This window comes from Coregonus lavaretus (genome assembly GCF_964263955.1).
Source record: "Coregonus lavaretus genome assembly, contig: HAP1_SCAFFOLD_1238, whole genome shotgun sequence".
NCBI classification, from domain to species: domain Eukaryota; kingdom Metazoa; phylum Chordata; class Actinopteri; order Salmoniformes; family Salmonidae; genus Coregonus; species Coregonus lavaretus.
Window position 1 is genome coordinate 14873 of NW_028164793.1, and position 22628 is coordinate 37500.

The following is a 22628-nucleotide window of genomic DNA, read 5'->3' on the forward strand; positions in this document are numbered from 1 at the left end:
CTGACTACTACACTACCAAACTACCACACTAATACACTACCACACTACTACACTACTACACTACCACACTACCACACTACCTACCTACCACACTACTACACTACCACACTACCTCACTACCACACTACTACACTACCTCACTACTACACTACCACACTACCACACTAATACACTACCACACTACCACACTACTACACTACCACACTACCACACTACCACACTACTACACTACCACACTACTACACTACCTCACTACTACACTACCACACTACCACACTAATACACTACTACACTACTACACTACCACACTACCACACTACTACCCTACCTCACTACAACACTTCCACACTACTACACTACCACACTACTACACTACCTCACTACTACACTACCACACTACCACACTAATACACTACTACACTACTACACTACCTCTCTACTACACTACCACACTACCACACTAATACACTACCACACTACTACACTACTACATTACCACACTACCACACCACCTCACTACCACACTACTACACTACCTCACCACTACACTACCACACTACCAAACTAATACACTACCACACTACTACACTACTACACTACCACACTACCACACTACTACACTACCACACTACCACACTACCACACTACTACACTACCACACTACTACACTATCACACTAATACACTACCACACTACTACACTACCACACTACTACACTACCTCACTACCACACTAATACACTACTACACTACCACACTATCACACTACCACACTAGTACACTACCACACTACTACACTACCACACTACCACACTACCACACTACCACACTACTACACTACCACACTACCTCACCACCACACTACTACACTATCACACTAATACACTACCACACTACTACACTACCGCACTACCGCACTACCACACTACCACACTACCACACTAATACACTACCACACTACCACACTACTACACTACCACACTACCACACAACCACACTACCACACTACTACACTACCACACTACCTCCCTACCACACTACTACACTATCACACTAATACACTACCACACTACTACACTACTACACTACCGCACTACCGCACTACCACACTACCACACTACAACACTACCGCACTACCGCACTACCACACTACCACACTACAACACTAATACACTACCACACTACTACACTACTACACTACTACACTACCACACTACCACACTACTACACTACCACACTACCACACTACCAAACTACTACACTACCACACTACCTCACTACTACACTACCACACTACCACACTACTACACTACCTCGCTACTACACTACCTCACTACCTCACTACTACACTACTACACTACCACACTACTACACTACCACACTACTACACTACCACACTACCACACTACCACACTACCTGACTACTACACTACCACACTACCACACTAATACACTACCACACTACTACACTACTACACTACCACACTACCACACTACCTACCTACCACACTACTACACTACCACACTACCTCACTACCACACTACTACACTACCTCACTACTACACTACCACACTACCACACTAATACACTACCACACTACCACAATACTACACTACCACACTACCACACTACCACACTACTACACTACCACACTACTACACTACCTCACTACTACACTACCACACTACCACACTAATACACTACTACACTACCACACTACTACACTACCTCACTACAACACTTCCACACTACTACACTACCACACTACTACACTACCTCACTACTACACTACCACACTACCACACTAATACACTACTACACTACTACACTACCTCTCTACTACACTACCACACTACCACACTAATACACTACCACACTACTACACTACTACATTACCACACTACCACACCACCTCACTACCACACTACTACACTACCTCACCACTACACTACCACACTACCAAACTAATACACTACCACACTACTACACTACTACACTACCATACTACCATACTACCACACTACTACACTACCACACTACTACACTACTACACTACCACACTACCACACTACTACACAACCACACTACTACACAACCACACTACTACACTACCACACTACCACACTACTACACAACCACAAAACCACATTACTACACTGCCACACTACTACACTACCACACTACCACACTACTACACAACCACACAACCACATTACTACACTACCACACTACTACACTACTACACAACCACACAACCACACTACTACACTACCACACTACCACACTACCACACTACCACACTAATACACTACCACACTACCACACTACTACACAACCACACTACTACACAACCACACTACTACACTACTACACTGCCACACTACTACACTACCACACTACTACACAACCACACTACTACACTACTACACTACCACACTACCACACAACCACACTACTACACTACCACACTACCACACTACCACACTACCTCACTACCACACTACCACACTACCACACTACTACACAACCACACAACCACATTACCACACTACCTCACTACCACACTACTACAATACCACACAACCACACTACTACACAACCACACTGCCACACTACTACACTACCACACTACCACACTACTACACAACCACACAACCACATTACCAAACTACCTCACTACCACACTACTACACTACTACACTACCACACTATTACACTACTACACTACCACACTACTACACTACCACACTACCACACTACTACACTACCACACTACCACACTACTACACTACCACACTACTACACTACTACACTACTACACTACTACACTACCACACTACCACACTACCACACTACTACACTACCACACTACTACACTACTACACTACTACACTACACTACCACACTACCTCACTACCACACTACTACACTACCACACTACTACACTACTACACTACCACACTACTACACTACTACACTACTACACTACTGCACTACCACACTACTACACTACCACACTACCACACTACTACACTACTACACTACTACACTACCACACTACCACACTACCACACTACTACACTACCACACTACCACACTACTACACTACCACACTACTACACTACCACACTACCACACTACTACACTACCACACTAACACACTACCACACTACTAAACTACCACACTACTACACTACCACACTACCACACTACCACACTAATACACTACCTCACTACTACACTACCACACTACTACACTACTACACTACTACACTACCACACTACCAGACTACCACACTACTACACTACTACACTACCACACTACTACACAACCACACTACCACACTACCACACTACTACACTACCACACTACCTCACTACCACACTACCACACTACTACACTACTACACTACCACACTACCACACTACCACACTACCACTCTACTACACTACCACACTACCACACTACCTACCTACCTACCACACTACTACACTACCACACTACCACACTAATACACTACCACACTACTACACTACCACACTACTACACTACCACACTACCACACTACCACACTACCACACTACCAAACTACTACACTACCACACTACCTCACTACTACACTACCACACTACCACACTACTACACTACCTCGCTACTACACTACCTCACTACCTCACTACTACACTACTACACTACCACACTACTACACTACCACACTACTACACTACCACACTACCACACTACCACACTACCTGACTACTACACTACCAAACTACCACACTAATACACTACCACACTACTACACTACTACACTACCACACTACCACACTACCTACCTACCACACTACTACACTACCACACTACCTCACTACCACACTACTACACTACCTCACTACTACACTACCACACTACCACACTAATACACTACCACACTACCACACTACTACACTACCACACTACCACACTACCACACTACTACACTACCACACTACTACACTACCTCACTACTACACTACCACACTACCACACTAATACACTACTACACTACTACACTACCACACTACCACACTACTACCCTACCTCACTACAACACTTCCACACTACTACACTACCACACTACTACACTACCTCACTACTACACTACCACACTACCACACTAATACACTACTACACTACTACACTACCTCTCTACTACACTACCACACTACCACACTAATACACTACCACACTACTACACTACTACATTACCACACTACCACACCACCTCACTACCACACTACTACACTACCTCACCACTACACTACCACACTACCAAACTAATACACTACCACACTACTACACTACTACACTACCACACTACCACACTACTACACTACCACACTACCACACTACCACACTACTACACTACCACACTACTACACTATCACACTAATACACTACCACACTACTACACTACCACACTACTACACTACCTCACTGCCACACTAATACACTACTACACTACCACACTATCACACTACCACACTAGTACACTACCACACTACTACACTACCACACTACCACACTACCACACTACCACACTACTACACTACCACACTACCTCACCACCACACTACTACACTATCACACTAATACACTACCACACTACTACACTACCGCACTACCGCACTACCACACTACCACACTACCACACTAATACACTACCACACTACCACACTACTACACTACCACACTACCACACAACCACACTACCACACTACTACACTACCACACTACCTCCCTACCACACTACTACACTATCACACTAATACACTACCACACTACTACACTACTACACTACCGCACTACCGCACTACCACACTACCACACTACAACACTACCGCACTACCGCACTACCACACTACCACACTACAACACTAATACACTACCACACTACTACACTACTACACTACTACACTACCACACTACCACACTACTACACTACCACACTACCACACTACCAAACTACTACACTACCACACTACCTCACTACTACACTACCACACTACCACACTACTACACTACCTCGCTACTACACTACCTCACTACCTCACTACTACACTACTACACTACCACACTACTACACTACCACACTACTACACTACCACACTACCACACTACCACACTACCTGACTACTACACTACCACACTACCACACTAATACACTACCACACTACTACACTACTACACTACCACACTACCACACTACCTACCTACCACACTACTACACTACCACACTACCTCACTACCACACTACTACACTACCTCACTACTACACTACCACACTACCACACTAATACACTACCACACTACCACAATACTACACTACCACACTACCACACTACCACACTACTACACTACCACACTACTACACTACCTCACTACTACACTACCACACTACCACACTAATACACTACTACACTACCACACTACTACACTACCTCACTACAACACTTCCACACTACTACACTACCACACTACTACACTACCTCACTACTACACTACCACACTACCACACTAATACACTACTACACTACTACACTACCTCTCTACTACACTACCACACTACCACACTAATACACTACCACACTACTACACTACTACATTACCACACTACCACACCACCTCACTACCACACTACTACACTACCTCACCACTACACTACCACACTACCAAACTAATACACTACCACACTACTACACTACTACACTACCATACTACCATACTACCACACTACTACACTACCACACTACTACACTACTACACTACCACACTACCACACTACTACACAACCACACTACTACACAACCACACTACTACACTACCACACTACCACACTACTACACAACCACAAAACCACATTACTACACTGCCACACTACTACACTACCACACTACCACACTACTACACAACCACACAACCACATTACTACACTACCACACTACTACACTACTACACAACCACACAACCACACTACTACACTACCACACTACCACACTACCACACTACCACACTAATACACTACCACACTACCACACTACTACACAACCACACTACTACACTACTACACTGCCACACTACTACACTACCACACTACTACACAACCACACTACTACACTACTACACTACCACACTACCACACAACCACACTACTACACTACCACACTACCACACTACCACACTACCTCACTACCACACTACCACACTACCACACTACTACACAACCACACAACCACATTACCACACTACCTCACTACCACACTACTACAATACCACACAACCACACTACTACACAACCACACTGCCACACTACTACACTACCACACTACCACACTACTACACAACCACACAACCACATTACCAAACTACCTCACTACCACACTACTACACTACTACACTACCACACTATTACACTACTACACTACCACACTACTACACTACCACACTACCACACTACTACACTACCACACTACCACACTACTACACTACCACACTACTACACTACTACACTACTACACTACTACACTACCACACTACCACACTACCACACTACTACACTACTACACTACTACACTACCACACTACTACACTACTACACTACTACACTACACTACCACACTACCTCACTACCACACTACTACACTACCACACTACTACACTACTACACTACCACACTACTACACTACTACACTACTACACTACTGCACTACCACACTACTACACTACCACACTACCACACTACTACACTACTACACTACTACACTACCACACTACCACACTACCACACTACTACACTACCACACTACCACACTACTACACTACCACACTACTACACTACCACACTACCACACTACTACACTACCACACTACCACACTACCACACTACTAAACTACCACACTACTACACTACCACACTACCACACTACCACACTACCACACTACCTCACTACTACACTACCACACTACTACACTACTACACTACTACACTACCACACTACCAGACTACCACACTACTACACTACTACACTACCACACTACTACACAACCACACTACCACACTACCACACTACTACACTACCACACTACCTCACTACCACACTACCACACTACTACACTACTACACTACCACACTACCACACTACCACACTACCACTCTACTACACTACCACACTACCACACTACCTACCTACCTACCACACTACTACACTACCACACTACCACACTAATACACTACCACACTACTACACTACCACACTACTACACTACCACACTACCACACTACCACACTACGTCACTACCACACTACTACACCACTACACTACCACACTACTACACTACCTCACTACCACACTACCACACTACTACACTACCACACTACTACACTACCTCACTACTACACTACCACACTACCACACTAATACACTACCACACTACCACACTACTACACAACCACACAACCACACTACTACACTACCACACTACTACACAACCACACTACCACAGGTAGTGTGGTAATGTGGATAGTACCACACTACTACACTACTACACTACACTACCACACTACTACACTACCACACTACTACACTACTACACTACTACACTACTACACTACTACACTACCACACTACCACACTACTACACTACCACACTACCACACTACTACACTACCACACTACTACACTACCACACTACCACACTACCACACTACCACACTACCTCACTACTATACTTCCACACTACTACACTACCACACTACCACACTACCACACTACCACACTACCACACTACCACACTACTACACTACCACACTACCAAACTACCACACTACCACACTACCACACTAACACACTACCTACCTACCACACTACTACACTACCACACTACCTCACTACCACACTACTACACTACCTCACTACTACACAACCACACTACTACACTACTACACTGCCACACTACTACAATACTACACTACCACACTACTACACTACCACACTACTACACAACCACACTACTACACTACCACACTACTGCCACACTACTACACTACTACACTACCACACTACTACACTACCACACTACCACACTACCACACTACCACACTACCACACTACTACACTACCACACTACCACACTACCTACCTACCAAACTACTACACTACCACACTACCTCACTACCACACTACTACACTACCTCACTACTACACTACCACACTACCACACTACTACACCACTACATTACCACACTACTACACTACCTCACTACTACACTACCACACTACCTCACTACTACACTACCACACTAATACACTACTACACTACTACACTACCTCACTACTACACTACCACACTATCACACTAATACACTACCATACTACTACACTACTACACTACCACACTACCACACTACTACACTACCATACTACTACACTACTACACAACCACACAACTACACTACCACACTACTACACAACCACACTACTACACTACTACACTGCCACACTACTACACTGCCACACTACCACACTACTACACTACCACACTACTACACTACCACACTACCACACTACCTACCTACCAAACTACCACACTACCACACTACCACACTACCACACTACTACACTACCACACTACCACACTACTACACTACCTCAATACTACACTACCTCCCTAATACACTACTACACTACCACACTACCACACTACCTCACTACCTCACTACTACACAACCACACAACCACATTACTACACTACCACACTAATACACTACCACACTACTACACTAATACACTACCACACAACCACACAACCACACAGCCACACTACATTTACATTTACATTTTAGTCATTTAGCAGACGCTCTTATCCAGAGCGACTTACAGTTAGTGAATACACATATACATATATATATATATATATTTTTTATTTATTTATATACTGGCCCCCCGTGGGAAACGAACCCACAACCCTGGCGTTACAAACGCCATGCTCTATCAACTGAGCTACATCCCTGCCGGCCATTCCCTCCCCTACCCTGGACGACGCTGGCCAATTGTGCGCCGCCCATGAGTCTCCCGGTCGCGGCCGGCTGCGACAGAGCCTGGATTCGAACCAGGATCTCTAGTGGCACAGTTAGCACTGCGATGCAGTGCCTTAGACCACTGCGCCACTCAGGAGACACTACTACACTACCACACTACCACACTACTACACTACCACATTACTACACTACCACACTACCACACTACTACACTACTACACTACCACACTACCACACTACCACACTACTACACTACCACACTACCACACTACCACACTACTACACTACCACACTACCACACTACCACACTGCTACACTGCTACACTGCCACACTACTACACTACCTCACTACCACACTACTACACTACCTCACTACTACACTACCACACTACTACACTACCACACTGCTACACTGCCACACTACCACACAACTACACTACCACACTGCCACACTGCCACACTACCACACTACTACACTACCACACTACCACACTACCACACTACCACACAACTACACTACCACACTGCCACACTGCCACACTACCACACTACCACACTACCACACTACCACACTACCACACTACTACACTACCACACTACCACACTACTACACTACCACACTACTACACTACCACACTACCACACTACTACACTACTACACTACCACACTACCACACTACCACACTACTACACTACCACACTACCACACTTTTACACTTTTACACTGCTACACTGCTACACTACTACACTACCACACTACTACACTACTACACTACTACACTACTACACTACCACACTACTACACTACCACACTACTACACTACTACACTACTACACTACTACACTACTACACCACCACACTACTACACTACTACACTACCACACTACTACACTACTACACCACCACACTACCACACTACTACACTACCACACTACTACACTACTACACTGCCACACTACTACACTACCACGCTACACTACTACACTACCACACTACTACACTACTACACTACCACACTACCACACTACTACACTACTACACTACCACACTACCACGCTACACTACTACACTACCACACTACCACACTACCACACTGCTACACTGCTACACTGCCACACTACTACACTACCACACTACCACACTACCACACTACCACACTACTACACTACCACACTACTACACTACCTCACTACCACACTACTACACTACCTCACTACTACACTACCACACTACCACACTACTACACTACCACACTGCTACACTGCCACACTACCACACAACTACACTACCACACTGCCACACTGCCACACTACCACACTACTACACTACCACACTACCACACTACCACACTACCACACAACTACACTACCACACTGCCACACTGCCACACTACCACACTACCACACTACCACACTACCACACTACTACACTACCACACTACCACACTACTACACTACCACACTACTACACTACCACACTACCACACTACCACACTACCACACTACTACACTACCACACTACCACACTTTTACACTTTTACACTGCTACACTACTACACTACCACACTACTACACTACTACACTACTACACTACTACACTACTACACTACCACACTACTACACTACCACACTACTACACTACTACACTACTACACTACTACACTACTACACCACCACACTACTACACTACTACACTACCACACTACTACACTACTACACTACTACACTACTACACCACCACACTACCACACTACCACACTACCACACTACCACACTACTACACTACCACACTACTACACTACTACACTGCCACACTACTACACTACCACACTACCACGCTACACTACTACACTACCACACTACTACACTACTACACTACCACACTACCACACTACTACACTACTACACTACCACACTACCACGCTACACTACTACACTACCACACTACTACACTACTACACTACCACACTACCACACTACTACACTACTACACTACCACACTACCACGCTACACTACTAAACTACTACACTACCACACTACCACACTACTACACTACTACACTACCACACTACTACACTACCACACTACCACACTACCACGCTACACTACTACACTACTACACTACCACACTACTACACTACTACACTACCACACTACCACACTACACTACTACACTACCACACTACCACACTACTACACTACCACACTACTACACTACTACACTACCACACTACCACGCTACACTACTACACTACCACACTACCACACTACTACACTACTACACTATCACACTACTACACTACTACACTACCACACTACCACACTACTACACTACCACGCTACACTACTACACTACCACACTACCACACTACTACACTACTACACTACTACACTACCACACTACCACGCTACACTACTACACTACCACACTACCACACTACTACACTACTACACTACCACACTACTACACTACTACACAACCACACTACCACGCTACACTACTACACTACCACACTACTACACTACTACACTACCACACTACCACGCTACACTACTACACTACCACACTACCACACTACTCCACTACTCCACTACCACACTACTACACTACTACACTACCACACTACCACACTACTACACTACCACACTACCACACTACACTACCACACTACCACACTACTACACTACTCCACTACCACACTACTACACTACTACACTACTCCACTACCACACTACTACACTACTACACTACCACACTACCACACTACACTACTACACTACCACACTACCACACTACTACACTACTACACTACTACACTACTACACTACTACACTACCACACTACCACACTACCACGCTACACTACTACACTACCACACTAGCACACTACTACACTACCACACTACCACACTACTACACTACTACACTACCACACTACTACACTACTACACTACCACACTACCACACTACTACACTACTACACTACCACACTACCACACTACTACACTACTACACTACCACACTACCACGCTACACTACTACACTACCACACTACCACACTACTACAGTACTACACTACCACACTACTACACTACCTCACTACTACACTACTACACTACCACACTACCACACTACTACACTACTACACTACCACACTACTACACTACCACACTACCACACTACACTACTACACTACTACACTACCACACTACTACACTACTACACTACCACACCACCACACTACACTACCACACTACCACACTACTACACTACTACACTACCACACTACTACACTACCACACTACCACACTACCACACTACTATACTACTACACTACTACACTACCACACTACTACACTACTACACTACCACACTACCACACTACCACACTACTACACTACCACACTACTACACTACTACACTACCACACTACCACACTACTACACTACTACACTACCACACTACTACACTACTACACTACCACACTACCACACTACCAAACTACTACACTACTACACTACCACGCTACACTACTACACTACCACACTACCACACTACTACACTACTACACTACCACACTACTACACTACTACACTACCACACTACCACGCTACACTACTACACTACCACACTACCACACTACTACACTACTACACTACCACACTACTACACTACTACACTACCACACTACCACGCTACACTACTACACTACCACACTACTACACTACTACACTACTACACTACCACACTACCACGCTACACTACTACACTACCACACTACCACACTACTACACTACTCCACTACCACACTACTACACTACTACACTACCACACTACCACACTACTACACTACTACACTACCACACTACTACACTACTACACTACCACACTACCACACTACCACGCTACACTACTACACTACCACACTACTACACTACTACACTACCACACTACCACACTACTACACTACCACACTACCACACTACTACACTACCACACTACCACACTACTACACTACTACACTACCACACTACTACACTACTACACTACCACACTACCACACTACCACGCTACACTACTACACTACCACACTACTACACTACTACACTACTACACTACCACACTACCACACTACTACACTACTACACTACCACACTACCACACTACACTACTACACTACCACACTACCACACTACTACACTACTACACTACCACACTACTACACTACTACACTACCTCACTACCACACTACTACACTATCACACTACCACACTACCACACTACACTACTACACTACCACACTACTACACTACTACACTACCACACTACTACACTATCACACTACCACACTACCACACTACTACACTACTACACTACCTCACTACCACGCTACACTACTCCACTACCACACTACTACACTACTACACTACCACACTACCACACTACTACACTACTACACTACCTCACTACCACGCTACACTACTACACTACCAAACTACCACACTACTACACTACTACACTACCACACTACTACACTACCACACTTCCTCACTACCACGCTACACTACTACACTACCACACTACCACACTACTACACTACTACACTACCACACTACCACACTACCACACTACCACACTACCACGCTACACTACTACACTACCACACTACCACACTACTACACTACTACACTACCACACTACCACACTACCAAACTACTACACTACTACACTACCACGCTACACTACTACACTACCAAACTACCACACTACTACACTACTACACTACCACACTACTACACTACTACACTACCACACTACCACGCTACACTACTACACTACCACACTACCACACTACTACACTACTACACTACCACACTACTACACTACTACACTACCACACTACCACGCTACACTACTACACTACCACACTACTACACTACTACACTACTACACTACCACACTACCACGCTACACTACTACACTACCACACTACTACACTACTACACTACCACACTACCACACTACCACACTACTACACTACCACACTACTACACTACTACACTACCACACTACCACACTACCACGCTACACTACCACACTACTACACTACCACACTACTACACTACTACACTACCACACTACTACACTATCACACTACCACACTACCACACTACTACACTACTACACTACCTCACTACCACGCTACACTACTCCACTACCACACTACTACACTACTACACTACCACACTACCACACTACTACACTACTACACTACCTCACTACCACGCTACACTACTACACTACCAAACTACCACACTACTACACTACTACACTACCACACTACTACACTACCACACTTCCTCACTACCACGCTACACTACTACACTACCACACTACCACACTACTACACTACCACACTACCACACTACCACACTACCACACTACCACGCTACACTACTACACTACCACACTACCACACTACTACACTACTACACTACCACACTACCACACTACCAAACTACTACACTACTACACTACCACGCTACACTACTACACTACCAAACTACCACACTACTACACTACTACACTACCACACTACTACACTACTACACTACCACACTACCACGCTACACTACTACACTACCACACTACCACACTACTACACTACTACACTACCACACTACTACACTACTACACTACCACACTACCACGCTACACTACTACACTACCACACTACTACACTACTACACTACTACACTACTACACTACCACACTACCACGCTACACTACTACACTACCACACTACCACACTACTACACTACTCCACTACCACACTACTACACTACTACACTACCACACTACCACACTACTACACTACTACACTACCACACTACTACACTACTACACTACCACACTACCACACTACCACGCTACACTACTACACTACCACACTAGCACACTACTACACTACTACACTACCACACTACCACACTACTACACTACTACACTACCACACTACCACACTACACTACTACACTACCACACTACCACACTACTACACTACTACACTACCACACTACTACACTACTACACTACCACACTACCACACTACCACGCTACACTACCACACTACTACACTACCACACTACTACACTACTACACTACCACACTACTACACTATCACACTACCACACTACCACACTACTACACTACTACACTACCTCACTACCACGCTACACTACTCCACTACCACACTACTACACTACTACACTACCACACTACCACACTACTACACTACTACACTACCTCACTACCACGCTACACTACTACACTACCAAACTACCACACTACTACACTACTACACTACCACACTACTACACTACCACACTTCCTCACTACCACGCTACACTACTACACTACCACACTACCACACTACTACACTACTACACTACCACACTACCACACTACCACACTACCACACTACCACGCTACACTACTACACTACCACACTACCACACTACTACACTACTACACTACCACACTACCACGCTACACTACTACACTACCACACTACCACACTACTACACTACTACACTACTACACTACCACACTACCACGCTACACTACTACACTACCACACTACTACACTACTACACTACTACACTACCACACTACCACGCTACACTACTACACTACCACACTACCACACTACTACACTACTACACTACCACACTACTACACTACTACACTACCACACTACCACACTACTACACTACTACACTACCACACTACCACGCTACACTACTACACTACCACGCTACACTACTACACTACCACACTACCACGCTACACTACTACACTACCACACTACCACACTACCACACTACTACACTACTACACTACCACACTACCACGCTACACTACTACACTACCACACTACCACGCTACACTACCACACTACTACACTACCACACTACCACACTACTACACTACTACACTACCACACTGTGGTCACAGCCCCCATGGAGGCCAACTGGACAGCCATGATGCTCAGCCCATCTGGGTTGGTAACAGTGCTGTATCATACCATACTGCCATTATATTCCATACCTATTATCTTTTGATGTTTCAACATTAGTTTTATATGCAATAAATAGTTTTCCGTCATTTTATCCGTCATTGTTTAGATTTGATTAGATCGCTGGTTTTCAGTTGTTGACCCTCCTTGTCTCCTCTATGTGTTCAGTATGGACGAGGGGGTGGAGACTGCGTTCCTGGGGACCAGGTCTGGTCTGATGAGGGTCTCCAGATACGTGGGCATTGAGAAACGTGTTGCCAAGTAAGTCAGACGTACAGTACTAAAACACACTGGGTTATCTTCTGTCGTTGTAGTCAAATGTCTCTACATAGGTGGCTACATGTATTACTTCCAATGGGTGGGTGTTTGGGTGAATGAATTAATTAGTGGGTGAGTGAATGGGTGAGTGGGTGAATGAATGAGTGAGTGGGTGAGTGGGTGAATGAATGAGTGAGTGGGTGAATGAATGAGTGAGTGAGTGAATGGGTGAGTTGGTGAATGAATGAGTGAGTGAGTGAATGGGTGAGTTGGTGAATGAATGAGTGAGTGGGTGAATGAATGAGTGAGTGAGTGGGTGAGTGAGTGGGTGAGTGAATGAGTGAGTGAGTGGGTGAGTCCTTTGTACTGTATAACAGTCAGAAGATACCACGGCTGTAGCAGGACGGTTGTAAACCTCTACCTGCCAAAAGGTGATTTAGTCTGTTAGGAAGTCTGGCTCCAGCCCACTCTACTCTCAGAGAGGCTCTTATCTCTCAATCTCCAGTAAATTTCCTTGTTGGGGCTCTTCAGGACTCTTAACTGCCCCGGCAGTACCCTCTCGCCAGGCAGGGTCTGACCTCAGAGTGACATAATCCCCCTAGCCATCAGTCATCTGATTACTCCCATTACTCACTGTGTAAGTCTCCTCTGTGAGGGAGAGTTTGGGGCCAGCAGCTCTTTATTGACCTTAACAGGTGAATGGCTACAGTGTCTACATGATCCATTATGAGGCTCTGTGTTTGATAGATGTGAAGATATAAGCCTGGAGACTCACTGAGTCCCAAATGGTACCCTATTCCATATGGGCACTACTTTTAACCGGCCCCTATGGGCTCTGGTCAGAAGAGGTGTATTATATAGGGATTAGAATGTCATTTGGGATGCAACCGTTTGTTTGAAATTTGTTTTGAAAACGAACTTGCCAACTCTGCCAATGAAGAGTCCCTATTGCAGGGATGGTGAGTAGGGATGACTTGGTTATTGCTCTTAGTTCTGAGGGATGTGTTTGTGTTGCCTTTGGGGAGATATTACACTAATAAATATGCTCCAGTGGACTATCATAGCCCTCTAGTGGGTGATGAAGGTACTGTCAGGTCCACAGGTTGGTGGCACCTTCATTGGGGAGGACAGGCTTGTGGTTATGGCTGGAGCGGAATCAGTGGAATGGTTCCAGTCGCTCCGTTCCAGCCATTATTATGAGCCGTCGTCCCCCGAGGAGCCTCCACTGGTCAGGTCATCTAGGTAGCACATTACAGTAGGGGAGAGTGGGGTAAGTTGAGCCATTTTCTACATTCATCATCACTCCGTCAAGGGAAATGTAGTATTCTTTCTAACAAAGAGATCTATATATATTTCAGGATGTTGTGTATCCCTGGAAATAATCTGAATCCATGTAAACATTACAGTTTTAAAAACATAGCTTGTCTGCGGGACAGGGTAAATTAAGCCGCCTACACATTTATGTACTGAATGAAATATTACCAGTACCTTTTTAAAACCACGTCTATCTTTATTTCCCAAACACAGTTCATCACAATCGCTTTTTTGTCTTTTTTAAGCATATTTTAACACAGGCTTAATACCTAATGAACACTTTGTACTTTTTTAAAACACTTTTAACATAGGCCAGGCCCTGTTGTTACCTCATCTCCCAGTGATAACGCCTTGCATTACACCTGGAAAGAAAACACTTAATGGCCTTTGGCTCAACTTACCTCATGGCCATTGGCTCAACTTACCTCATGGCCATTGGCTCAACTTACCTCATGGTCATTGGCTCAACTTACCTCATGGTCATTGGCTCAACTTACCCCAAGGCAAACATTTTGACTGTATTAGCCCACATAGCTACAATGATGCACTTTCATACTGGGTTTAGGTCCTCATATCGAAGCTTATAGAGACCCCAACTGATGTATAGAACAATCTTTAAATGATCTGCTTTGGTTTAGATACAAGCATCATGAAACCTATAACATAACACATTCATTTGACTTGGTGAAAATCAGGTTTTTGGACCTACTGTAAAAGCTTACCGCTTTTGCCATGTGGTTTGGTCCTTTACAGACTCCATGAAATTATCTCTTCCTAAATATTTGGTTTAATGATTAATGTGGTGTATTGTTTCCTAGAAACAATGGTGGTTCAACTTACCCCTTTGGTTCAACTTACCCCTTTGGCTCAACTTACCCCTTTGGCTCAACTAACCCCTTTGGCTCAACTAACCCCTTTGGCTCAACTTACCCCTTTGGTTCAACTAACCCCTTTGGCTCAACTAACCCCTTTGGCTCAACTAACCCCTTTGGCTCAACTTACCCCTTTGGCTCAACTAACCCCTTTGGCTCAACTAACCCCTTTGGCTCAACTTACCCCTTTGGCTCAACTAACCCCTTTGGCTCAACTAACCCCTTTGGCTCAACTTACCCCTTTGGCTCAACTAACCCCTTTGGCTCAACTTACCCCCTCTCACCTCTACACACTCTGCATCAACAACACATTGTTCTTCTCACCTGGTTGTTATCAGAATCTGTCTAACTTCTCTGTATCTTACCTCATACCCCTCACCCCTTCTTGTGCCCCTGTGACCTGTGACCCTCCTAACTCCTGTGTTTCCAGACGAAAGGTCTTCTCCAAGTCAGTAAATGACACAAAATGACCTGATTTTGGTTCATTTTGGTTTTAAAGGGGTTTTTTCGTTGCGAAAAGCTTCAATGGACTGGCTTCTGCATTTGATCACTTGCAGAAGCAAAGCTTTTAACTAGGACCAAGACAGTAGATCATAATCCTGTAGATAATTTGAACTAGGACCAAGACAGTAGATCATAATCCTGTAGATAATTTGAACTAGGACCAAGACAGTAGATCATAATCCTGTAGATCATTTGAACTAGGACCAAGACAGTAGATCATAATCCTTTAGATCATTTTAACTAGAACCAAGACAGTAGATCATAATCCTGTAGATCATTTTAACTAGGACCAAGACAGTAGATCATAATCCTTTAGATCATTTTAACTAGGACCAAGACAGTAGATCATAATCCTATAGATCATTTTAACTAGGACCAAGACAGTAGATCATAATCCTGTAGATCATTTTAACTAGGACCAAGACAGTAGATCATAATCCTGTAGATCATTTTAACTAGGACCAAGACAGTAAATCATAATCCTGTAGATCCTATCCCAGAGATAATGCCTTGCATTACACCTGGGAAGAAAACACTTCAATTTGCTCAACTTGCCATTGGCTCAACCATTGGCTCAATTTACCCGTTGGCCATTGGCTCAATTTACCCGTTGGCCATTGGCGCAATTTACCCGTTGGCCATTGGCGCAACTTACCCCAAGGCAAACATTTTGACTATATTAGCCCTCATAGCTACAATGATGCACTTTCATGCTGGGTTTAGGACCTCATGCTGAAGCTTATAGAGAGCCAAACTGATGTATAAAACAATCTTAAAATGATCTACTTTGGTTTAGTTAAAGCTTTTAACTAGGACCAAGACAGTAGATCATAATCCTGTAGATCCCAGCCTGCCCTTCTCTTACTGCACTGGCTTCTTGTTTTAGAATGGATGGATTTCAAGATTTTGGCAACACTTAATAATATATTTTAATTAAAAAGCCTTTTAAATGCTTATAGATGTTTACAAATGCTCATAAATGCTTTTCATATTTTAAGTAAGTAATCAATCAGTCAATCATTTTATCAGTGTTACACCCAATTCTGACCCCTCACAGGAAATTCCTAGCTCCGTCGGACAAGGAGAACATCTTTACAATGGACCACTTCCCCGTGTGGTATCGCCGCGCTGCAGAGTACCCCGCCGGCAAGTTCCTGTATTACATCCCCAAAGAGGACACCAGAGGTAGGGACTACTTTCTCTCTGCTCCCCCACACACTGTTGTGATTGTCTTGTAACAGTACAATAACCCCATAATAAAACCAGCATGGAGTCTGGGACAACAACTGAGCAGTTACACCATGAGTAGGAACTACTTTCTACTTTCAGAGGTAGGGACTACTTTCTCTCTGTGCTCCCCCACTCTGTCGCGATGGCAAGTTGGCCATTCGGAAAGTATTCAGACCCCTTTACTTTTTCCACGTTTTGTTACAGCCTTATTCTAAAATGGATTAAATAGTTTTTTCCCTCATCAATCTACACACAATACCCTATAATGACAAAGCAAAAACAGATTTTTAGCCATTTTTGAAAATGTGTAAAAAATAAAAAACTGAAATATCACATTTACATACTGTAAGTATTCAGACCCTTTACTCAGTACTTTGTTGAAGCACCTTTGGCAGAGATTACAGCCTCGAGTTTACTTGGGTATGAAGCTACAAGCTTGGCACACCTGTATTTGGGGAGTTTCTCCCATTCTTTTACATTTACATTTTAGTCATTTAGCAGACGCTCTTATCCAGAGCGACTTACAGTTAGTGAGTGCATACATTATCTTTTAATTTTTTTCATACTGGCCCCCCATGGGAAACGAACCCACAACCCTGGCATTGCAAACGCCATGCTCTACCAACTGAGCTACATCCCTGCCGGCCATTCCCTCCCCTACCCTGGACGACGCTGGGCCAATTGTGCGCCGCCCCATGGGTCTCCCGGTCGCGGCCGGCTACGACAGAGCCTGGATACGAACCAGGATCTCTAGTGGCACAGCTAGCACTGCGATGCAGTGCCTTAGACCACTGCGCCACTCGGGAGCCATTCTTCTCTGCAGATCCTCTCAAGCTCTGTCAGAGTGGATGGGGAGCGTTGCTGCACAGCTATTTTCAGGTCTCTCCAGAGATGTTCGATCGGGTTCAAGTCCGGGCTCTGGCTGGGCCTCTCAAGGACATTCAGAGACTTGTCCCGAAGCCACTCCTGCGTTGTCTTGGCTGTGTGCTTAGGGTCATTGTCCTGTTGGAAGGTGAACCTTCACCCCAGTCTGAGGTCCTGAGCGCTCTGGAGCAGTTTTTCATCAAGGATCTCTCTGTACTTTGCTCTGTTCATCTTTCCCTTGATCCTGACTAGTCTCCCAGTCCCTGCCGCTGAAAAACATCCCCACAGCATGATGCTGCCACCACCGTGCTTCACCGTAGGGATGGTGCAAGGTTTCTTCCAGACGTGACGCTTTGCATTCAGGCCAAAGAGTTAAATCTTTGTTTAATCAGACCAGAGAATCGTGTTTCTCATGTTCTGAGAGTCCTTTAGGTGCCTTTTGGCAAACTCCAAGCGGGCTGTCATGTGCCTTTTACTGAGGAGTGGCTTCCGTCTGGCCACTCTACCATAAAGGCCTGATTGGTGGAGTGCTGCAGAGATGGTTGTCCTTCTGGAAGGTTCTCCCATCTCCACAGAGGAACTCTGGAGCTCTGTCAGAGTGATCATCGGGTTCTTGGTCACCTCCCTGACCAAGGCCCTTCTCCCCCGATTGCTCAGTTTGGCCGGGCGGCCAACTCTAGGAAGAGTCTTGGTGGTTCCAAACTTCTTCCATTTAAGAATGATGGAGGCCATTGTGTTCTTGGGGACCTTCAATGCTGCAGACATTTTTTGGCACCCTTCCCCAGATCTGTGCCTTGACATAATCCTGTCTCGGAGCTCTACGGACAATTCCTTCGACCTCGTGGCTTGGTTTTTGCTCTGATATGCACTGTCAACTGTGGGATCTTATATAGACAGGTGTGTGCCTTTCCAAATCATGTCCAATCAATTGAATTGACCAGAGGTGGACTCCAATCAAGTTGTAGAAACATCTCAAGGATGATCAATGGAAACAGGATGCACCTGAGCTCAATTTCTAGTCTCATAGCAAAGGGTCTGAATACTTATGTAAATAAGGTATTTCTGTTTTTGTTTTTTTAAACATTTGCAAAAAAATCTAAAAACCTGTTTTCGATTTCTCATTATGGGGTATTGTGTGTAGATTGATGAGGGACAAATATATATATATATAATCAGTTTTAGAATAAGGCTGTAACGTAACAGAATATGTGGAAAAAGTCAAGGGGTCTGAATACTTTCCGAATGCACTGTATGCCATTAAGCAGACGCTTTTATCCAAAATGATGAACGCGCCATGCTCTACCAACTGAGCTACAGAGGATCAATAGCTATCATGTTTGTGATTGTCTTGGAACAGTACAATAACCACCTAATACAATGTCCTGATGGAGTTTTGGGGAAAAAACGGAATAGTAACACCAGAGGAAGGA

At 44.5% G+C, this 22628-nt stretch overlaps 1 protein-coding gene across 1 annotated transcript in view; it reads left to right on the plus strand.

Annotated features, from left to right (window-relative positions):
* LOC311116632 (voltage-dependent calcium channel subunit alpha-2/delta-4-like) overlaps positions 1–22628 on the plus strand; it is a gene marked incomplete at its 5' end in the record, with an annotated part of 37728 nt that overhangs the window by 8563 nt on the left and 6537 nt on the right. The window contains 2 exons of the mRNA XM_084191690.1: positions 16325–16417; positions 20162–20289. Coding sequence (XP_084047816.1) covers positions 16325–16417; positions 20162–20289 — 221 coding nt within the window. The remainder of the gene's footprint in view (positions 1–16324; positions 16418–20161; positions 20290–22628) is intronic.